At 35.6% G+C, this 24269-nt stretch overlaps 2 protein-coding genes across 3 annotated transcripts; both read left to right on the forward strand.

Annotated features, from left to right (window-relative positions):
- Nucleotides 1-262: 262 nt before the first annotated feature.
- Nucleotides 263-19767, forward strand: LOC121971522 (fatty-acid-binding protein 2-like). 2 transcript variants are annotated; one of them, XM_042522836.1, is made up of 12 exons: nucleotides 263-550; nucleotides 836-955; nucleotides 1067-1368; nucleotides 1459-1669; nucleotides 11507-11582; nucleotides 11760-11862; nucleotides 15642-15710; nucleotides 18654-18690; nucleotides 18756-18830; nucleotides 18899-18950; nucleotides 19027-19071; nucleotides 19338-19767. In XM_042522836.1, the coding sequence occupies exons 2-12, from the start codon at nucleotides 866-868 to the stop codon at nucleotides 19433-19435; spliced, it is 1158 nt and encodes a 385-aa protein (XP_042378770.1). In that variant the 5' UTR covers nucleotides 263-550; nucleotides 836-865; the 3' UTR covers nucleotides 19436-19767. The 2 variants fall into 2 exon arrangements, with proteins under 2 accessions (XP_042378770.1, XP_042378768.1); XM_042522834.1 differs by having other exon boundaries at nucleotides 836-1368.
- A 3339-nt stretch (nucleotides 19768-23106) lies between these two features.
- Nucleotides 23107-23973, forward strand: LOC121971523 (probable cadmium/zinc-transporting ATPase HMA1, chloroplastic). Its single transcript, XM_042522837.1, has 2 exons — nucleotides 23107-23281; nucleotides 23364-23973. The coding sequence occupies exon 2, from the start codon at nucleotides 23369-23371 to the stop codon at nucleotides 23969-23971; it is 603 nt and encodes a 200-aa protein (XP_042378771.1). The 5' UTR covers nucleotides 23107-23281; nucleotides 23364-23368; the 3' UTR covers nucleotides 23972-23973.
- Nucleotides 23974-24269: the final 296 nt, after the last annotated feature.

Here is a 24269-nt window from a genome sequence, read left to right on the forward strand (position 1 = left end):
GGGGCGCATCTTTTATAAAATATAAGTATGAAAGAAGGTGTGATTCAATAATTAATTCGCCTTTTGATAAATTACTTAATAATTTTAGAAATTAAATTGTTCTCTCTAATCTAATTAATAAAATATTTCAGTTATATTATGCATGATTGTTTTCACAAAAATGCTTATTCAAATTTTTTTTTTTTGAAAAAATTTTAAAGAGGAAAAATGAAAACTTCCTTCTCTTAAAAATATACGGACAACGTACGCATGCGCCAATTGAGGAGAAAAAACGAGTTTCTCGACCGACAAAGACATCGAAAAGCAGCTGTTTTTTCTGACGGCAAGGGCGAGAATATTCCGCGGAGGAGGTTGAAGTCGAGCGGGATAAGAAAACCCTAACTAGGTCAACACGTATCTCCTGCTCGTCGCCCTAATTCTCTCTCTGTTCCAACGATCCGGCTGGCTTGCTATTTTGATTTTGAGGTGCCGGGGTTGTTGGATCTCACCGCCCGGGGCTTCCTTCGTTTGAATTCCCATCGGGATCATCATCTGCACATTGCTCTCCTTGGTAGGGAAATCTTGTGATTTGACTGTTTCTTTTGATTGTACGTTCGTGTTCTCCGTTTGAATTTCATTTGTTTATTTAGCTGGATCAAAGTTTCGGTAAGTGCATTTGAGGGAAATGGGGAAAGCAGTTGGTTTCTATTCCTATTTGTTTGTGGTTGCATGAAGTTATGAACTGATTTGTGCCTTTTAAATTTCCTTTATTTCTTTTTTCTTTTCCTTTTTGCTTCGTATTCTCATTGCTAGGCACATTAACACTTTATATGATAATCTTAATTTTTGAATGCAGATTATCCGGTTTCATCCTTTAGAATTTATTATGAAGAACAGTTCATTATTTGCAAGACGTGATTTAGATGATGGAAACAACCTCCCTATAGAGTTCCGATTGTCCCAAGCTATTGGGATGGTAATACTGTCAAAATTTAGTTCTTTAATGGAGAATTCTTATCAGAGCTCCACCCATTTTTATTCTTCTGGAAGTCTAGCCTTACAGGAAGCTTTTACTTCCATGTCCAAGTTTGCTGGATCGCTGTCAGTCTGGTTTTCTTGGCCAAAATTCAATGTACTTCACAAAGTTTCTGCTGAAGTATTTGGCCCGCAGTCTAGCAGCACTCAATCTTGGCACATAAATACATTTTTAAAAGAAAATCTTGCAGGAGTTCATTTCATGCTTGGTTCAGATAATGAACATGCTATAAAAACTTTTATCACAAAGCTAGCTAGTTCCAAACTACGATTCGTATGGAAGGACATCCAACTTCAACATGGTTTGCCCATTCTTTCACTAGCGTCAATACACGTTCCTTCTTTCGGCAGCACGTGAGTTTCCTTTTTATTTATCTTCCTAAATACTCAAATGATTTCCCTACTCTCTGATTCTCTTTTTTTTTTTCAATGATTGTTTCATAGATCTTCAAAGGCATTAGCTGGTTCCATCACATTTCAAAGTGCTAGCGAAGAAATAAGTTCACATGCTATAAATTCAGATGGAAAGCATTGTTTTCATGGTTGTCCTACCATTGCTCCACCAAATCTTAGCTGGAAAGAAGATGCAATTGAGGCAAAAACAGGCATTAAGTTCCCAACTTTTTTGGAAGATAGCTTCCACTTGACCACTAAGGTTTGTTTGTGTACAATCTTGAAATCTTTAATTTAGCTTATGGCACATTCTTGGAGCAAAATCTAATTGTGACCTTAGTCCAACATTCTATGAATTATCACAGGAAATATTATTTTTTTGAACTTATTTTTGTCTCTATGAAACCTAAAATCTAGTATATTGAGCTTTACATGAACCTTGTATTTGTTATATTGACAATATGCTAAGGGTATCTATTTTTGACAACCAAAAACAAGGGGGAAGAAGATGAAAAAAAATCAAAAGGGGAGGAGGAAAACTAGGGAAAATAAGTGACGTTAGCTTGTCTATTTCTGGTAACAAAGATGGAACGGAGGGATAATAAGATTACTTAATTATTCTACCACATCAGTTATCTCCCTTCCCTTTTGCATCATCATCTTTAGAGCTCAACTAGTGACAATGACATTTGAGATAGTAAAGGCAACGACAAGGATTGAACTAGGAGAAGGCAGTAATGGTACTTGAAATTCAAGAGGGAGAGTGTAGTGATGAGGAAGGAGAGAAAGGCATCAACACTTAAGGTTGGAGAGGGAGAGGGAGAGGGAGAGGGAGAGGGCAGAGGCAATACTGTTAACAACGAGAGTGTTTGGTTGAGATTGGAGAAGTAGAGAGCAAGGATGAGGCTGGCAGAAATGATAGTGTGTTTTCGACCTTTCCCAATTTCAACATTTCTTCCATGGATTTCGTTAAATTTTGTGCAGAAGTAATTTTTGCCTTTTTTGGATTCATGGATTCCCTCCTCCACTTTCTCTCTATTATCATTTAGAGTAACACAAGAGAGAAGATAGTTAATACCTTCCGGTTTGCTTAAGTAGACATTTTAAATCTCATTATTAAATGGTAGTTTTGTGCTATGGATTTCTTTAGGTCATTCAATTTGCATACTAACCTTTTTGTTTGCTAAGGGGTAGTTTATCTGAGAGAGCCTATTCGTACTTTTCTTTCTTAAAGATATTTCATGCCATTTATCTAGTTGAGTTGATTATTATGGTTGTTCACCACTTTATTATGCACTTAAATGTTTTAGTCTTTACTTTCCTTTTTTCAAAATATCTAAATATCAAGCTATTTATGGTGAAGCTTGGGCAAAAATGTTAATTTCATGTTAATCTTCTTCCTCAAGTAGGGTTTCATCATCTTCTTCCTCTTTATCTTCTACTTTTGGGGCTGATGTTATCCTGTACCAAGTTCATAGTTCATGCTCTACTGCCTTGGCTTTGACTTGTCAATCCGCAACTTCCATCACCTCTTCTTCCTTTGCCATGCCACCTCTTCTTTGTGTATTCCCTACCCTCTAGCTCATTTATGCTATACACCAACAATTTCAAAGAAAAAGTTTCACTTTTCAAGCCTCTCTATATCTTACTCTTCATTAAAGGCAATCTTGTGATCCAAAATGAAGTTTTCGGAATCAAAGGACATTCTTGTTGAATCATTGTGCATATGCTTGCAATAGGCATTTCCTCTTCCTCTTGTTGATTACTTCACTCCTTTTCATCATGTATGCATTATTCCTATGGATTTTCAAGTAAAGAACTCTCTTTTGAAGCTTCCTCACCATGGCTCACGCTTCATGAGTTATAGAATCAAAAGGCAACCTTGTGATCCAAAATAAAGTTTTTGAAATCAAAGTGCAATTTTATAGAGTTTGAGTTTGCAAAATTGATAAAAAAGAGTAAGAATCAAGAAGGAAATTGTCAAAATAGAAGAAGGCTTTCATGAAGAAGGAAAGCATGATTCTCTATTTATGACAAAGAGAGTAGGAAGAAGATGAACTCAAAGATGAAGCTTGAAGAAAGTGGCATAAGGAAAAGAGAATAGAATGAATTTGTACAATATGAAGCTTGAAGAGTTCATCATGTTTGCTTGAACCTACTTCAAAAGTTATCTGAAATGAAGTATTGACTATGAAAGATTAATTTACACTTTTTTCCCATCATCCTAATGAGTTAGTATAATTATTTAGCTAAATTTTCAATACATGAATGGGGACTCCAAAATGTGATTTTCTCTCAACAAAAAGGAAGAGAACATAGTGAAATTTCATATTACTCTTCATAATAAAAGTGATTTCATGGAAGAATAGTCATCAATGAAGGTAACAAAATATGTAAAATCAAACATTGGATACATGACTAGGATCCCAAATATCTCAGTCAACTGAAGAAAAATTTGTAGACCCATGTTTATTTACTCAACCAATAAATTAAGACAGAATTCAAAATGTTTCCCTAGCCAGATGCTATTCACACTAAGACTAAAAACTTGATATAGTGGGAACGACCTTTTGGAAAATTTCTAGGCTAGGATATCCTAGATGACTATACCTCTTGTAAGGAGAGGACTTAATGACTTGTGCAAATAATTGTGCGATCATATTGTTTGGTGTAATCCTCTACATGTATCAATCACCTTAGTAATTTGTGAATTCTAAATAGAACCACAGTCAACAGTGAAGGTTTTAGATCAATTTTATAATTTAATAAGTTTGTTCATAGATAATAAATTTAAAGGAACCTCCGGATGTAAAAAACAAACAAACATGTTAAAGATCTATTGGGATTGTGGGAGTAACTTGTCTATTACTCTAGCTCGATGATTATGTGAAGGAGGTTTGGCAAGTTCTCCTTGCATTGGAAACAATGAAGAATGAGCAATTGAGAAGTTGCATAGACTAATTTATTAAGAAAGAGAGAAGAGTTCACGTGGGTTGTTGATTTCACACATGGGTTAGCATTTACAGACTATTGGTGGAGTTGACGACATCAATAGGTGGTTTTGAGGAGGTGTAGTAGAGAAGGAAGATAACTTAGAGCAAAAGATGAAGATACTACATTAACGAGAAGCTAGTAGATGATGGTTCAACTGATGAAGAGAGATTTCTACTAGGTAGTCATCTTGAAAATTGGGCTATAGTGTGGAGAAGATGGAGGCATAAAATCAAGATGTTGTTTCCATGTGTCTGCTATGGATCCATTAAATTATTGCACCGATGCTAAGTCATTCATTAGAAGAAACGCATTGCAGGGTGTAATTGCAATCATGGACATATAAGACCGCTGTAAGTTGAATTAGGACATAAATTATAGGAATACTAAAATAAAATTGTCTTAGATATAGAACATGAAACGTAGGAACCTTATCGACAAATGATTAGGAGAGGAATTAATATTTTGTGCTTATGAGAGACAAAAATGGATAGAAAAGAAGACAAAGACGATTGAGAACTCATGATTTATGTTATTGCATATAGGAAAGAGTAAAATAAGAAGTGAAGTATGCATTATTATAGATAGTTCGTTAAAGAACAAAGTAATAAGAGTAGTTAAGAAGGGAGATACGATTATAACCCTCAAGATAGTGGCAGAAAAAATTATTAATGTAATTAGCATATATGCTCCTCAATTAAGATTAGATAAAGACATCAAATATAGGTTTTAAGAAGATCTAAATAAGATAGCACAAAAATTTCAATAAATTAAGATTATTTTTATAGGAGATCTAAATGGGCATATAGAGTAAGAAATGAGGAATATAATAGAGTGCATAGGGTTATAGTTTTGTAATAAGAAATGAAGAAGGAAAACTATATTGAATTATACGATAACATATGAACTTATAATAGTTAATACGTGTTTCAAGAAGAGAGAACACCTAGTTACGTTTAAAAGTAAGAACAATAAGTCGTAAATTGACTTTTTTTTTATGGTTAAGAAGAGTGATAATTTTTTTTATAAAGATTACAAAGTCATCCCCCGAGAAACTTTAACCCCAATATAGGTTAATAGCGTTAGGTATGTGCCTTAAGAATAATATAAGTAGAAAGGAACATGTGTATGACTTCTAGGATCAAGTGGTGGAAGTTAAAGGATTGGAAGTAAATATCTTTAAGGAGAGGATAGGATCACAAGTATTAGGAGAAATACAAGGCATTTCTAATACAATATGAAACAAGATGTTGTCAAATTTGAAAATAGTGGCTAAGAGCGTATTGAGTGAGACAAGGGGACGAGTAACACCAAAAAAAAAAAAGAATATTGATGGTGGAATGAGAAAGCATATGAGAAACTAAAGGAAACAAGAATAGGATATAAGTTATTGAACACTTATAAGAACAAAGAAAATTTTAAAAAGTATATAGTAGTCAAAAAAAAAAGTCAAGAAATAATGAGTGAAATTAAGAATAAAGCTTTTAAATGCTTGTATCGACAACTTGATACAAAAGAAGGGGAAAGGGATATCTATAAAATAGCTATTTTATAAAGCGGGAGAGAGGAAAACAAGAGTTTTTATTCAAATAAGAAGCATTAAAGATGAATTCAATAGAGTACTAGTGAAGGATGAAGCAATAAAAGAGTCATGGATGAGGTATTTTTATCAATTTTTTAATGAAGGTTTAGGAGACTAACTTAAGAAATTTAAATAGGTCACAGAAGTATAGAAATTTAAATTTTTATTAGAGAATTCAAATTTTAGAAGTAGACCAAGCGTCAAATGAGATGAAAAATGGAAAAGCGACTCGATTAGATGATATTCCGATAAAGTTATAAAAGTACTTTAGTTCCCTATATAAAACACCGGAGACATAACAATTGTGTGAATTATAGTGTCATTAAGTTAATGAGCCATAAACTTTGAGAAAGAGTGATAGGAAAAAGGAGGAGATTAAGGTGATGAATATCAATTTGGATTCATGCCTAAAAGGTTGATGATTGAAGCTATTCGAGAGAAATTATGTGGAGAATCTTAGAAAAAAAGTGTTGGCGTAGTGTATATTGAAACAATTAAGGATATCTATGAGAATGTAATAGAATGAAAATTCTAGGTGAATTAATCATCTTTTTATAAAAATAGAGTTACATTTAGTCCATATCTTTTTACATTAGTTATGGATAAACTCGATATATCCAAGACACATTAGTATAGTGCATGTTGTTTTACATTGTTTTTGTCAGACATGTGAAGGAGTAAATGCTAAACTCAAATTTTGACAGAGACGTTAGAAGTTAAGGTTTTAGACTACGTAGAGGGAAGATAATATACGAAATTTAAATTTAGTAGTATACATAGCAAGATAATTGTTAAGATAAGAGATGACGAAATATTTGTAACCAAAAGTTTTAAGTTTGGAGGATCGTTTTTTATAAAAGATGGAGGGGTTGATAGAGTTGTTTACATAAGATAAAAGCATGATGATTGAAATATGATTTTAAGGTACATCTAAAGCTTAAGATAAATTTTACAAAATGACGGTTAGACTTTTATGTTATATGAAGCTTAATGTTAGGTTATGAAGCGAACACATGAGCAAAAAAATGAGAGTCGTAAAGATGAAGATGTTAAGGTGGATGCCCACCTATTGAGGATGTTATAGAGAAAATTGGGTTGCACCTATTGATGGAAAATAAACACGTTTAAGATGATATAAACATCTACTTATGTGACAAATAAATGCGCTAGTTAAGCAATGTGAGACCGTGATAAATATGCACATTAATCGAGAAAGAGGGAGACCAAAGAAGAGTTGATTAACAATGATAGAATATCATTTAAATATAAATGGGGATAAAGCAGGGATCGAGCCCAATGATATAGGCGGATCTATATAGCTAACCTCATTTAGTGGGATATAGGTTTGGATGTTGTTGTATTTTTCTAGCGATCTAATCTCACAATCTGATGTTACCAATACTTGGATCCTAATACCAATTTTAACAACTTAATGAAGCACGGAGCACAGGCCTCACATAGAGGGTTGTTATATAAAGATTTACTAAATACAGAAGTTTATTGTCATTAATACCTTTTTTTTATAATAAATTTAGCACCAAACATACTATGAAGTAATAATGCAAATTGGGAAATGCAATAGTTAAAACATATCCAAATTTCTCCATTTCAAAACAGAACAATTACCAATTTTATCAATTACAGATTAGAATCTAAGATGAGATTTCTTTTTTGCATCATTTTTCCTTAGAAGAATTTGATTCTGTTCAACAGGATTATTCAAATTAAGCTTTGCGATGCTAAACATAGGTCCGAAGTGGATGGCTAGGAGACTCCTTTGGAGAAGTTTAATCTGACAGTTGCTGCATATCCTCAAATATCTCTGAATCAAATTGTTGAGGCTTGTCTTTTATAATCTATTATCTACGTCTGGAACTCCCTTCCAATGAACCAAGCATTTTTTGAATGATTTTATAGGAACTATCAACTGTGCATTTGATAAGGAGTTAGCTATGTTGTGGAGGGGAGTGCAGGTGAAACCGTAAGAGTGCCACCTATAAACCAACCAATAGGCAAAGAGGACTATTTCTCATGATAACGGAATAAATCTTCATCATTAAAATAAATCTTCTTGTAAGTAATAATATAAGCATTAGTACCAATCTTTGCCACATCACAAAAGGACCAATGGAGTGAATATGAAATATTTTTAAAAGAGTTTCTTGGGAATCATTTGGAGTGAATCTGGACAAGGAGGTAGTCTCTTAGATTATAGTTCTTAGGTTTACAATGCCTAGCCGAATAACATTGACTCAAATCTCTTGAATACACTCAACAAAATCTTAGTAAACCTAAAACAATAAGAAGTGGTCAACAGGCTGAGGAGCTATTGAAAGATAATTTCAAAAGAACATTGACTGTGGACTGATTTTAAAATTATTATAATCAAATTCAACAATCTACAGTAAGGAATCTCAAAATTTTAGTTTCTTGCCAATAGACATCTAAGAAAGTTGTTTAAACTATGGTCGACAACCTTAGTTTGCCCATCAATTTGTTGATGAAATTCAGATGAAATTTTAAATTAGGTTCGAGACAACTTTCATTGAGTTTCTCAACAGTAATTACAAATTTAACATCCCTATTCAACATTATCAATGTGGATAACCAATTCTATCTAACGACTTACTTAAAAAATAAGTTTGCCACATGAGATGCATCACAATTTTATGATTGGAAGGAATGAATTGTGTGAACTACTGAAATTGACTCACGTATCCCTAGTCTTTCCATAGCTTATTGGGGATCAGCAATAGTGTGTAGAGACTCATGTTCTTCTTGGATGTCTTGGCTTTTGACATGTATTGAAGTCCACTAATATTCCTGTAGAAGTTCACAAGAATTTAGGGGATGAAAGCATAATTTCTGTTAACTATGTTACTTTAACTATTTTTTATTAAGTATAAAGATATCTTAGTAATGGAGGGCATGCTTCTTGTACCAATTGATAAGAACAAGGATTATATTCAGTGTTTCTGGTTATAAAGGGATTAAATCGATTAGTCATACAAGAAAAAGTTAAGCTTTTATCAAGTAGAGAGACTAAGAGTTAGAAAGAAAACCTTTTGAAAACCAATTAGTTTTATTATTAAAAAGGTGTGTGTTCTTCAGGGGAAGCAAAATGAAAATAAGGCAACAGAAAGATACTTTTCCTTTGATTCCTTTGTCACGTTTTCTTCTATATTACTTTTGTACAGTTAGGTGGGAAAATCACATTTGTATGGTTAGGGTGGAAAATCACTGTTGTTTCCTATCTTAAAAAAGTATAAAAAATTTATTCTCTTCAAATCTATTGCTGATTTATGTTTTTCCAATGTTCTAAACAATAAAATTTTGAAATTTAAGTTTTCCTTCCTCATTTTCTTCCCTCCAAGGAAATGGTTCGAGGAAAATATTTTCTTCTTTCTTTCCCTTGAAGGAAAGCAAAAATAATGAAACGAAATATTTGTCGATCCTTTTCCTATGAGTTTTTCTTCCTATCTTCCTTTTTTTTGCCAATAGTTATTTCCTTCTTTTGTAGTAAAACAAAATCAAAAGATCAATTATAGATATTATTTATTTAATAATAAAATAAATGAAAAATATTGAAAATGAAAAAGGGTTTTGATAGAGTTTTTATTAACTTTGAAAAATATTATGATAATGCTCCTAAATTTTTAGAGAAAAATGGAATATCTTGTATGATAAGGTATCTGCCTGTGTTAAGAGTTCATGTGGGTATGATAAATCATTTTCCTCTACTTTTAAGTTTACATCATTGGTAAGTCCCTATCTTGTTTTAGTACTAGATGAGTTCATGAATCGTATTGAAAATAAATCTCATTTGTGTATCATATTTGCCAAGAAGATTGTGCTAACTTATATGAAAATTAGTTAAACATGAAGATGGGATTACTAAAAGGTTTGAGTAGAGCAAAAACTAAATATATAAAACATAGTTTTCATAGCTTAAATGGTCAGATGTGAAAAAAATGAAGAATGTTTAATGAGAGAGGATCTTTTGAAATCTAGTCATTATTGTGTGCTCCTCATACAAAAAGTAAAATTATATAATTCTATGACTCGCCATATTTCTATAATTTATGGATCAAAGTTTTAGTCATGCAGGAATAACATATATAAAGTTAATGTAGTAGAGAGAGAATGCTAAGATGTATTTGTCAGGTTAATAGAAAATATAAAATAAAAGGTATTATTATCTTGAGGCAATTAGGCACAATGCTAGTAGATGCTAAATGAGAGAACTAGAGAAGATATGTTGATGTGGTGAACAAGTTTAAAAATGACAAAATGTTCCTATAGTTAAGCGAGTTGATGTAATTTATGTAGAAAGTATAAGGGTAAGGGCAGACCATAGCAAACTGTAGTTATTATAATAGAAGTATATTTCATTAATTTGAATATTATTGTTGATTAATGAAGAATAACATCCATAAACCTATCAAAAGTAAGGACAAATGCACTTGATGATGTCTTTAAATAAATATGTTTTTTTCCTCATTTAATCTCCTATTAGAGCTATAAGATAATAGCATCTTTAATTTTTATTTTCATAACAATTTCATACTTTTGTTATAGCATTGTCATCTTGCTCCACTAATTTTTCCGTATGTTCCATCTTTTTGTTGCCAAACAACTTTCCTGAAACGTGCGATTGTACTACAATATTGTAATTTTTTTTAACCCAATGAGTACATATTAATCACACAAACCTCTCAAATATTCTCTTAACATTAATAGTGAATGATATTAGTTTTTTAAATTTATTAATAGTTTATTAATTATTAATATACATGATGTTATTTATTATATACATTATTACAAAATAAACTAAATAATGCCATATTCTACAAATGAATTTGTAATATTTATGGATTTATTGTTTTAAATCATACTCAAAGTAGGTATTAACATAATTGTGAACCAATTATGGACTACCACATGGATTGACAAATTTTCTGTACTTGTGTCGTATTAATATCATGGTACTACAATAATTTAATACAATATAATATAAATATTGTTGATAACCATAGAAGTAGGGATGAAATTTCATAAGTACTTTTTAGTCTTAAGAACAACATAGTGATATATAAATTATCAACAATATAGATAATTGCTCTCACATATAAAAAACAATTTCGTTTCATGCATCCCTCATTTGTTTAATCATTATTGTTCTGATTCCTTCTAGTATAAGGTCAATTTTCATGTTCTTGCCCTGGCCAACTTTCAATATGGATTTTGTGAAACAATAGTTCATTGGTGCTTGTATTTGATCTAGTATATTTCATTTTACTATTGTCAAAATTTGCTAATGACATTTCAAATAGTTAACTGTTTATAATATGCATGCTGATTTTACCATTTCAATAAAAAAACATTCAATCTTGCTTACTGCATCTAGTCACTAGCGGCTAACAAAATCTTGTCATTGTATCGGATATAAGTTGGCTATTAGCCAGCAGGAAATTTCAAACCACAAAAAGGTGCCCTAGTAACAGCTTAAACATTGTGGATTTCTAGGTGCTTGTTGGAATCGGCTCTAGAAGCATGAGAATAATAAAAGTCAAGTCCTTGAAGCTTTATGCATTTGGCTTATGTAAGTAACTCTAAACATGGACTGCCTTTCCTTCATTCTATAATTTAAGCATTCAAGGCACAAGACACTAGATCCAATCTCCAATGATCTGAGTTTTGGCCACTGAGTACACTTATACTGAAAACAAATTCTTCACACGCCACTGTTGATATAACCGATGTGATCTTTTCCTTTTAGATGTCTTCCCTGATTCTATTTGTGAAAAGCTGGGTTCAAAATATGCTTCTGTGCCAGCTGAAGAGCTGAAGAACCGTTCAGATTTTTTTGAGGATTTTCTCAGGTATGTTTTATGAAAAAGAGATCCTTAGACTTGTGTGTATTGCAATAGATAGATACATGATATGTCGTTATGGTGCTGACTCACATATAATATGATATATGATATGGCGCTAGTCTCACTATGGCGATCTATGTTTTTTTCGTTCATTTATTTAATTAATACATCCATATAAAATCCTGACTTTTCAGTTAACCATACTCCCAACTCTTGTATAAAATACTTATCCCTCTAGAATTTTCTTCAGGTTTCATATTCTTGTTTAGTCAATAGCTGTATTCTTCTACCAACTTATGACAGTTGCCAATTTAACTTTCCCTTGTATGTCTTAGACCTCAGGTTCATAAACCAATCTTGTTAAAGTGGCATATGCAATTATAAAAGAAAAGTCAGCTGCCTACCATTCGCTTTTTGATTAGCACATGATCCAACTTGTAGAAAACCAAGCTATTAGTCCAAGTGAATTGACACCCCATTGATTGCAATGTGGCTCTGATGATACAAGATTTGATGCAATAGTGTATGGTCTGTTCTCCTGTGTCAATTATGTTCACATGCGCCCTTATGATTGTCCCATAGCACTAATATTAGCCCTCGTGTTGAGAAATCTAGGTTAGTTGCTAGCTTCATGCGGGGGAAGGTATCATCTTCTTGCTAGCTTCATGTGTTAACGCCACCTGGGAATATCATGTTGTCGAATGAAGTGTTGTATCCTTCAAGGGGCTTGTTAAGTACTTAAGTTCCTGTATATTCCATGATGTGATCTGCATGGGGCTGAGGGGGCAACCCGGTGAGCCTGCCTAACCGCAACCATCTTAGCCGATATAAGAACTATTCTCAATTCTAGTAATCTTCTGCCTGAGAATTAACAGGGACAAACTAGAACCACCTACAGTCTTGGCTCAGATTGCACTGAATTGGAAGCTAATCCTCTTTGCATTGCAGATCTTACTCTGTACAGCTTGAGTTAGAGAGGCTTTTGTTGGTGTAGAGAGCACCATATAATCGAACCTGAGTTTTGATGTTAAGTTATGTTGTGATCTAATGACACCATTGAGTGGGCAAGTAGCTTAACCAGAAAAGCCCTAGTAGGTCAAATTAATCGGATACTAGGCAAATAAAAGCCCTAGTAGGTTGGGTGGATCGGATACTAGGCGATGAAAGTTTTAGCGATCAAGGACACCTGGCATGAAAGTCCAAATGGGTCAAGGGACCGGGCAATTGACAAGACGGATTCATGGGTCAGCAAGGACCAAACATTGAAATCAAAGAAAGACATAGCGAGTCAAGTGATCAGACACTAAACAGAGAAAGTCCAAATAGATCTGGAGGATTGAATATTTGTCAAATGGTAAATGAAGGTAAAGTCTTGGAGTGGAGAGGTTCTTCTAAAAAGAAGAACGAGTAAGGTTGAGTTCTCGTTATGGGGACAACCTTAGGCGACGATTCGACTAAGGGTCAAATTCTGATCCTAAAGTTGAGATTGGACAGTTGAGTAGCTGTTTAAACTAGAAATTACTTTATGTTATATTCTATGCTAACTTTATGTTGCAGGGTTCGGACAATTGAACGGGCTAACCGGTCGACCGAACGGTAAGGTTTCGGAAGCTGAGATGGCACCATGTGACTTGACAACTGAGATGTCTTGTGTGCTAATGTGGCATCCGAGGTGGACGAGGATAAGTCTTGGATGACTGACATGGCACAGGATAAGTATCATCTGACCGACATGGCGTGAGATGTGGTCAAGGATAAGAGCTGCAGAGTTGACGTTGCCTAGGATTGACGTCAAGGTGCTAACGTGGCTGGAAGACAGTGGTAGAATGCACTTTCCACATCCATTGATAAAGCAATTGGAACGCTCTATGTTTGGGTTTTGGATGCATCAACCGCCACCAAGACTTACATATGTAATTCGAACCCTGCTACAAGTTAATTGGTTAGAATAGAGAGAGGCTTACCTATGCAGGAGGCAGTCATACTCAACACCTTGGTGGTCTAATAGCTCACTGGTAATCACATTGGTATCAGTATTATTCTTCCTCCTTGGACAAGAAGCAGCTTGGCGTGATCTTGAGGTAGATGGGGCAGCCATATACAACATTAGGCATCCTGTTGAGGACTCTGTCTCTAGCTTCTTCACTCTTAAAATTGAAGATAATCCATTGACTTCAGTGACTTTAGAACTTATATGGCACCTGCCAAGAGCCTTCCTTCCTGGGAATTTCCATACAAAGCACCCCACTAGACAATAGCGTAGAGCATTGTCCATAGTATCCATGTCTTCAAACCTAAGAGACACTCTTCCCCTGATATCCCAAAGTGTTGGAGTGCAGCATCTTCAATGCTGTTTCTGTTAGATTAGAAGAGGTCCGACCATCGCCTCCCTCTGCATGCCCCATGCCAGACCGTTTGTATGCATAGCATCTTGCCCAATGAAATCTCCTAGTTCCAGCTGCTTGGGTGTTCTCATGCCACTAGAGGAAAGACAGCTGGATGTTGGGGATCGCTTGCCACTCCAGCTACAACTCTATATCAACTAAGTGATTGTCTGACAGTTGCACCAGAGGCTTCACTAAATGGAGAAGTTGCACCTAGGCCTGTAGTTGCAGCCTTAGTGTTCTGCCCCTTTGCCACCAAAGAGTCCCCTCCCCCTTCCCTCCTAGCAAGCTGGCAATAAAAGCTTTTGGATTAGATTGTTTGTCTCAGCATCACAATTTGAAATTCAAAACTGTTGTCCAATCCATCCAATTTGTGTGTGCCTTCCAATGGCCAGCAGTCAAGGCTTTTGACCACTGGTCAACGACGCTTGAGCTTCCAGCCCCAGGCGATGGTCCTCCATGTCGGCAGTGTTGGTCCCTGCTACAGTGGGAGTGAAAAGGTCCACCCAAAAATTTCCCCTGTTGCAGATAGAGTTACTGCCTCTTTTTTTGTCGGAGTGCACTATTTCGGACCTCTTGCTCATCATTGTCCCCAGATACTTTCCCCAAGGGTACATGTACTACCAAGAGTGGATGTCAAAGGGGAATATCTTCTCCTCAAGTTAGCGCCACAAGTCCGTCGTGGCCATGATCTGGAAACAGGATCTATTATATCAGCTAGTTCAGATGTCCGGTCAACAGCACCTTTGGAAAGGAGGAGCTCTTCGACCACCTGTATAACAGCGGCAGCCTATCCCCCAAGGTTGATGCTCACCATTAGCCTTCCATCTGGGCTGACGAATGCAGATTGCTCTGGGAGCTTGCTTCTAGCGTTTCTCTAGTCTATTTTCCATCACCTTCTAGTGACAAGGGAGAGCTTCTCTCTCTATATGGGATTGCTTTTTTGATGTAGTAATAATAAGATTAGAAGCCTGTTGTTACCACTCTCGGGCCTTACCTTACCATTAACTCATAAATAATTGTGCCAATTGAATTATTAAATTATAATAGTGTGGATTGCAAATGCTTAATTAGTCTTATACTATAATGATGTAAAAAATGGGAGCCCTAGAAGTTTCTTCATCATTCTGGAAAGCTATCATGAAACAAGCACATCCAGCTTTATAATGTGTGATCTAGCTGTAATTTATAGAACAATTGCAGCCTGTGCTATTGATGGCCCATGCAATTATGAACTATATACTTGTCTCTGCACATTCAATGCTCCTGTCTTTTTGAATGAAGTGTTTATCATAGAATGCTTGAGCCCAAATAACTAATGAAATATTTGCTTTCTGAAGTTTATTTTCCATGTCCATTTCTAAGCTGTTAATGAATCTACATTTTTTGTAATTAATGCAGGGAGGATATTCACATGACTGTCAGGCTTGTGATTAACTACAACGGTCTTAAAGTTAGTACCGTTAGAGAGTATGTATCATCCTAGTCTTCTGACAGCTTTGTTTTATTGCACAACGTATTTAAATTTTTTGTTGTTGTATTACTTATTCTGTTAACTTAAAGTAATACTCTTATCAAAACAAATTGGTTATCAACCAGTTTATTTCTCCTTTTTTATCTATTACAAGCACAGATATATGCATAGTTGCAGCAGCTATCATGTATGTGAAATTGCAAGGTTTGCATATACCAGTCCACTGCCACCTTCTAATCTACTTCAACATGCCTTCTCATGAACATCTTTCCTATGGGTGGAAATGCCATACATCACAACAATCTGAATACTATGCATGTTACTTTTGCAAAGGTGGCTAACCGTAAATCCTATATTTAGAAAAGTTTAATCTATTAGAGTATAAAGAACATACTAAATAGGCTCATAGTATAAAGATAGAGCAGTCTAATGCTCTACCTTAGGCGGGAACTTAAAAAGGGCAGCTCGGTGCACGAAGCTCCCGCCATGCGGGGTCCCGGGTAAGAATCCATTGTACGCAGTCTTACCCTACTTTTTACCTTAGGCGGGAACTTAAATTTGAAAAATAGGATTAATACAACAAGAAGTCCTTAGTGCAGTTTATTAACAAGTATTTTATTGAGGTGCGAGGGGTTATAATCTTTAGTCAACAGGACAATATTAGAATGTAAATGACAATCCATCTCTATTTGGTTAAGTACATTCATGAAAGACAAGAGGTAAACCCAAGAAGTGCTTGAATATCATTAGTGAGATAAATGACCTTGTTCACAAGAGGTAGATATGGACCACACTGTTCAAAATTTATATCACTGTTGGGAAATGTTCAACTGATATGCATCTCATAAGTCTACTTTTCTCAGGCAGATCAGTAACATACTATCCTTTGGGACAAGAGGATGTCTACAGTTATATAGAAAGTTTCTTGTGATGAGAAAACATCTACACTATGATTAGTTCACTATAGCAATAGATATCTTTTAGCTTCAAGGACACACTCAAGATCACTATAGTTGACATTCTCATGTTCTTGATTTATTAAGTGTTGAAGATGAATTATCACTTTCTGCTGGCAACCATGTATGCATTGTGTTACTAAGCTTTTGCTACTTCAAACATAAATGGCTGTAACTTTCTCAAAATACTTTAGAACTATATTAGACATTATAACTTTTTGAGGTAGGCTCACTATAACACATCTCCAATTGTGTGTAGATGGATGAACAAGAGTCTGATGATATAGATCCAATTAATGCCAAATTTGTCAAAAGGAAAAGAGGCAAAGAATCCTTATTTACCCATGAGAGAACATCAAGGAAGTAATTGCTCAACGTCATGTTTGTTAGGTGAAGGTGTACCATATAGGTGGTGTTAGATTTGTACTAGGTGATCCAAAATAATAAACACTTAGAAGAGGGTGATGCAACAAACTTGATTGCCAATAGCCAATCTTTATTGCCTAGGAGAACACCCAGACCATTGAGAATCATGTGTGACCCATTTAACTAGTTATAGGTGAGTGGTGATTGCAGATGGTTGGCCTCCACCACACTACACCAAGTAACGTAGGGGTCATTTAACCAATGTTTAAAATTTCCAACTGTGTCAGTTTGGTTTATGTCGGAATGATACAAGTTCAGTACCATATCGTTGTGTTGTGCCGATACAGTTTCAAGACTTTTTAAAATATAAAATATATTAATTTAAAAATATTTTAATTAATATTTGATTGTTATAGATGTCTAATAATTCGTCTCCATCTTTTATCCTTAAAAAGGTTTTTTTTCTTAGTTTAGTTTCCGTAACAATCTTTAGTCTCTGATGTTTATTTTGAAAACAGATGAAGGAGGATAAGCAATAGACAAAGGAGGGAAAACATTAACCGGAAGGGGAATTAGCTATAAAAAAAAATGAAAGAGGAAAAGAAATTAACTACCCTAAACCTAAAAAATGAAAATAGCCCTAAACTCCAAATTTTAAACCTAAAAAATGAAACTAGCCTTGAACCCTAAACTCTAAGTCTAAAAAGATGAAACTAAAGGGGACTAAAGGGGAAAGAAGAAAGGGGAAAAAATAAAACAACAGCTTGCCTGTGGCTAGATGAAGCCGTCGCAAGGTGGCGGCGACTTCACGACCTTGTGAAGGCCTTTGCGTAGCCGTCTCGAGGTTGTAGAGCCCTCCGCAAGTCTGCTACCACCTTGTGGCGGCCTCACATCCTCACGGAGGCCTTCGTGAGGCTGTCACCGCCTCAAGGTTCCACCCAGTGTCGGTGGGCGAGCGAAGCACTAAATTTTGGCACAATTTGGTATCATAAATCTCGCGTTGAACACCTCTCTTGTAAGTGCTATGCCAAATAAGTGAAGGAGGATAAGGCTGTATCCTGGGTTACTAGATAGTCCACTCTACTTATATGTATCTTGATTTTACATTAACATCCTTGTGTTTCTGTTTTTTGGACACAGGTATGAGTATTCAACATTGTGGATGTGTGTCTAACACAGCTATTTCAAAAACTTTTACACATGATCAATAGAAATATAAGTGTCTAATCGGAGTGTCATTGTCCAAGTTGTTGACTATCTGACATAGGTATAGAGAGGCTAAATGAAGAGCCCCAGACCTGTGGTTTGTACAGAAACAACTAAATCCTTATCTGTTAGCATTTTGATCCCTAGTTGCAACTGCAAAATTTACCATGTGGCCCTAAGTTTGTTACTTCCTTCATAATGAATGCCCCCTTCCCTTTCATGTACCTTCCCTTATTATTTAAGTTTATAGGTAACAAATAAAGATCAAAGATTGGATGAATAGCTGCTCATCTTGTTATTAAATTCTTCCCAGAATTAGCTCCAATGTTTCTAATGTTTATTTGATAGCTGCCCACGTGCTTATGTGATTGATTTTCAAATCATATAACTAAATCTAACTTTCTGGTGCAGTGCTTTTGAGAAATCTCTGCGAACAAGATTGCAGAAGGTAAATTTCCATGAGTTACGTGAAATATAATTTGAATGATGACTAATTTGTTTTTCTTTCCTCAGCTGAATCCTAATACAGATTACCATTGCATAAGGACATTTGGTTCTCACTTCACTCAAGATATAACACTCCCAGTAGTAAGGATGAATTTCCTTCTGTTATGTGTGGATTTTCTCTTCAAGGGGTGTAACAATTGTTATTACAGGGAACCATAATCGATTTTAGACAAACAGCGGATGGTCAGCTTATAACAGAAAGTGAGTAGTCGATTCTGTGTACTACAAGCTTTCTTATTGTCTAGTTGGCTACATGATATGCATGTTCTGTATGCAGTTGGTGGGACACAAATTGGTGCTGTTCGCAGCAAAGACCTATGCAGTAAGTTGATCTGTCTTAAATGCTAAAGATTTGAATGGTATCATAATTTCTGTGGCTGGTGAGTTCACCAGCAATGGTATTTCCATGACATCTATGTTGACTTTGATACTGACATGCTAAGTCACCAACCAATGACAATGGAACACTATTGGTGGCTTCTGCTATCTAACTATTGTTTTACCTCGCAACCCATCGGTTTGATACATAACAGACAAACTACTTTTGTTAGTTGAAAAGCAAGCTTAAGAACTAATATGCGTCTGCAGGAGCCTTCTTTGGCATGTACATTGGGGATCTTCCTGTATCGCTACAGGCCAAAGAAGATATTGCAGAAAATATTGCAGCCCTTATAAAGAGATGCTAATTGCATTCTTTGAAATTGTTGTATACTTATTGCTCTACTAGCACATTCTTTGGCTAAAATGTTGTATATGAAAAAGACATGGCGCCTGATTTTTTGAGCCAAGGGCCCTGCCATGGCTTTTAGATATAAGTTCATCCTGAAGCTGTCAATTACTTCTCTACAGTGTGTCTGGATAAGAAGGCCAAGTGATAGTGCCTCAAATTCTCTTTACAGTACTCATTTAGCTATATAACCCTCAATTGTTGACATTGTTCAAGAAATCTCATATGCACATGATTACATGAATTTGTAAATGTACACGTTCATGCAGCATAATGTGGTTTGATTCTTTCCTGGACCTCGCATAGGTTGGGAGATTTGTGCGTTAGGTTGTTCTTTTTACACAATCATGTAGGCACAAACCTAGTCTTCAAGTGTCCAGTGTAATATTTTACTTGACCTTGTCAATCAATCTCTTCTTGTAACATGGCTTTTGATTCCATGAATAGGAATATTGTGTTTTGAGTTCAATCAACGTAGATAATATTTTCTATATTCTATTTGGGGTGGGTGATTTTCATATTTACTGGTTCATTGATGTTAAAACGTTCTCTAAAGTGTTTTTTTTAATTAAAATGTTCTCTTTATTAACAAATAAATGAGTTAGGTGGTACTTTAAAATATTAAAAAAGATATTTTAATCTTGTGTAGTGGTACTTTTAATAATAAAATAAAAACTTCAAGGGAAATTTTAAAGTTCATTATGAAAAAATAATAATAAATGTTTGTGTAATCTAACCTCGACTTAAATTTAATAAGTAAATAAGTCATCTTCTATTAAAATTATTACTTAAATTTAATAATAAGTATATTTATTTTGCGGTGCACTGACGATATTTTATACAATGAGCCTCAATCATTGTAAAAAAGTATCATGAATAACAATTGAATATTCAGTCGCTAAATATACTTAGCGATTGATAATTCTAATTGCATATATATTGGTTGTCGACGTCATTTAGTGATGAAACTAAACTTCTGTTGTTAACTTTAGTGATAAAAATTGAATTTCATCCTCCATATGGAAATAATTTTTCCTTCGTAATTTTAGAGACGGAAATTATATGTTCATAGTAATTTTAGCAACAAAAATTAAATTTTCGTTATTAATTAACAACGGACGTATAATTTCCATTGCTAAGTTATGAGAACTTAATTAGTGCTAAGTATCGTAACTTAGCAATGGAAAATTAATTTCTGTGACTAATTTACTATAAAAATTCAACACAACCTCCCCTATTTAGTAGATTAGTTAATACAATACACAATTCATATTACATTCAACACAAACATTCAATATATTACATTAATAAAACATCCACTCAACACAATATATTCATCCATTACAAACTACCCATCCAATTTAGACTTCCTCCTATCATATCTCAATAGATCTGAATTTCATGACAGCTATCAACCTAATTAGACTTCTTTCTGTCAGATTTCAACCAATTTAGATTTCGTGTCAGCTATCAATTTAGTTGGACTCTAGCTTGGTAATTTTGTCCTCTAGACCCATTAAGTCTTGCACATTTGATAAAAAGTTAGACAAATAACACATCTAATTTTAATATATTTGTCATATATCAAAATCTGATTATCAGTACATTTTGTACCAACAAATATGATAAACCTAAGTAGAATAGTGAGCGGTGTCAAAATTTCATTGAGTTGTCTAAATTTTAAAAACTTATATCATGCTATCTAGGATGTGGAATGAAGATTTTGTAAGTATCCCTATTTTTAATGTGATAAAAGAGGGAGAAGTAAGATTAAGTCTTGGGGGAGGTATAATTTTTTTTTACCAATTGCTTTAATTTACAAATTAAAAGTACTAAATTGCATAATCATTTAGTTTACTATTTTGGTTAATCCTAACTTAACTTGGGTTGATTCACATCAAAAAGGGAGAGTACCCCGTATTAATTTTTATGTGATCAATTAAGTCAAGTTAGATTCTGTATATTTGATGCCTTGTGTATGAGTGTGCAGAGAAGTATGAATGCAAGAAGTCAAACGAAAGGCGTGGTAGACGAGAAGGTTAACAGGGAATTGAGTCGATGAGCTTTGTACATCCGAAAGACGAGAAGCTACGGAAGAGTACATCGATTGAGCGAGAAGGACGCACACAATGCTTTCGAGGAACAAGAAGCTAGAGTGGAAGATTGTTTGAGGAGAAGGCTGGAGTTGAGTTCGGATGAGCTTAACTCTGGAAGCGATCGGAGATGAAACCAGCGACTAGAGAAGGCATCAGACGAGTTAGCACTTGGCTGAACGCCCAGACCAACAAGGCTTCGAACATGCACCTCGTCGAAGCCTCATCGTTGTGGATCACTTTCGGGTCCAAGTTAGCAATGGTTCGGGCGTCTGGATCAATTTAGGCTTTCGGACTTAGATAAAATCTTATTCCAGTGCCGTTGCAAAACCGTTGTGTGGAGGTAGAACTTTCCACACTGGAGGTGTACGGAGTTCCATCGAGACGCCCAGAGTCCACCACGTTAGCTACGGATAAACTTGACCAGAATACTATAAATAAAGCCTTGGTTCACCTAGTTTAAAGCAACACTTTCTCCGTACTCAAATTTTCTACTCTATTTTTTATTGTTTGAGCTATCAACGTCTTGTAGGAGGTTTCTTCACCTCACTAGGAGGGCTGTTAATGTAACGGATTTACATTTTTTTATCCATCTCTGACTTGTGTTGAAGGAGTCTACTAGTAGATTATCAGCCTCTCCGGTTGTAAACCAAATAAATCATTTTTGTCTCGTACTTTTTTTTTATGTTGTTTAATTTTATTTATTAAAATGTTTTTATAATTTAACATCAAAAAAAGAGAAAGGTATTTGAATTATGATCACAAGATTATTGACTCCTCTCTAGTCGATCGTGAAGGGACCAACAAGACCCCATAGGTCATCCGAGTTGGTATGTGGTGGGATGCTTACCACATGAGGTCGCGGGGTCGAAACTCGGGGTAGTCGGGGCGTAAATCCCCGGTCCCTGTGCAACTCACCCCACCTGTCACATGCTCGCTCAGGATGCTATGATTTACCTCCCTCGTGATGGCCTTGGGTCGGGTGCGGCGGGGGCGCTGGGGGCGAGCGATTTCGCCTTTTGCCACGTGAAGGGACCAACAAATTTGATGACATGATGAGATCCAAAAGACTCTAGGAGTGTATTGGTTCTAATTCGAATGTGTTTAAGACCATCAATAAATTTGGACTAAAACCTTATCTAATTAATCCCAACCAAATGTTTAAAATCATTTCAACAGCTACGATTAACTGTTTTAACATGGATTCAATTTATTAATCTAATATTTATATTATAATAATTATAAAATTATAGCTGTTATAATTTTATAATTATTATAACATGTCTGATCAAATAAAAACTAATACTATATATATGACCAGCAGTGAAAAGGAATGTTTTTTATTCAAAATAAAATGGGGGCGTTCTGGATGATTAGGGGAAAAAAGTTTATTTATTATTTTTGCCCATTAAAAAAAGTGATGGTGTATGATAATTTCTTTAATTTTTAATAACTTTCAGAAATAAGCTCTGCCACGTGATTCTGACCAATTTTATTTTTAGTTCGACGGCGAACTGAGGGAGATAATGGCCTCAGAGTCAGCAAATAGGAATTGATCGAGTCCAGTTGCCAGTTTTTGCCGCAATCCACTTTTAAACGCTCGATCCACAACGAACGGCCGAAACAGAAAAGGACGCTTCCTGGCTGGCGGCTGCCTCCCCGGGTCGATGAGCAGAGAGTGAACACATCATCGTACCACGCGAACGGAGGCGGTTAACATCCCCACCGACCCTCCACCACATCCTTCACCTCGCCTTTTATAATCTCTCTCTCTCTCTCTGCTCGATTTCGCAGGACGGATGGAAGCCCTTGCTTTCAGTAGGAACACTCCGATCGCATCTTGTAGATTTCCCACTCGGAAAAGGAGGGACAGGGAGCCCTCCTCCTCCCTCCTCCCGGTGGATCGTCGGCATCTTCACAACCGGCTCCCTCCCTCGCTGTCCCGCAATAAAAGCCCTATTCGCTACTCCGTCTCCAGGTTAGGCCTCATCCGCCCCCGTAGCTTTCGCGCGCACGTCCTTGCCGACGGTAACCGCGACTTCCACGACCATGAGAATGGCCACGAGCACCACCACCATCACCACCACCACCACCACCACCACCACCACCACCACCACAACAACAACCACGGGCATGGAGAAGATGCGGTTGCAAATAAAGCTCAGGATGCTATTCTCCGCTTTGCGCAAGCGGTAGGCTGGGCCGGCCTTGCGGATTTCCTCCGGGAGAACCTACATCTTTGCTGCTCTTCTATGGCGTTGCTTCTCCTCGCTTCTGCCTGCCCCTACGTCCTTCCTGGCGGGGCGATCAAGCGGTGGCAGAATGTGCTTATTGCAATTGCCTTTCCTCTTGTTGGGGTAATTCCGTACCTGCTATATCGTACCATTTTTTTTTTTTTGTAAATTTTCCTTTCGCTTCTTGTGTATGAAAGAGTAGACGGTCTTATTGAGGCTCACGTTTACTTGTTTCTATTGGATTCCCTTGCATTTCTTGAGTTGATTCACTTTGGCAGAGTTAAGGGTCTCCAGATCGATTTAAAATAAAATACAACTAGCCTTCTTGGCCATTCTACTTAGCTTTTTATGTGACTGATCCTATTGTATACTTCAAAGATGCAAAGTTACATAAGCGCTTAAGACCTAAGCTTCTCTCACATTGATCAAGTTTATTTCTTTATACATGTTAAATCTCTATGTTTAA

Source organism: Zingiber officinale, chromosome 4A, assembly GCF_018446385.1.
Source record: "Zingiber officinale cultivar Zhangliang chromosome 4A, Zo_v1.1, whole genome shotgun sequence".
NCBI lineage: Eukaryota > Viridiplantae > Streptophyta > Magnoliopsida > Zingiberales > Zingiberaceae > Zingiber > Zingiber officinale.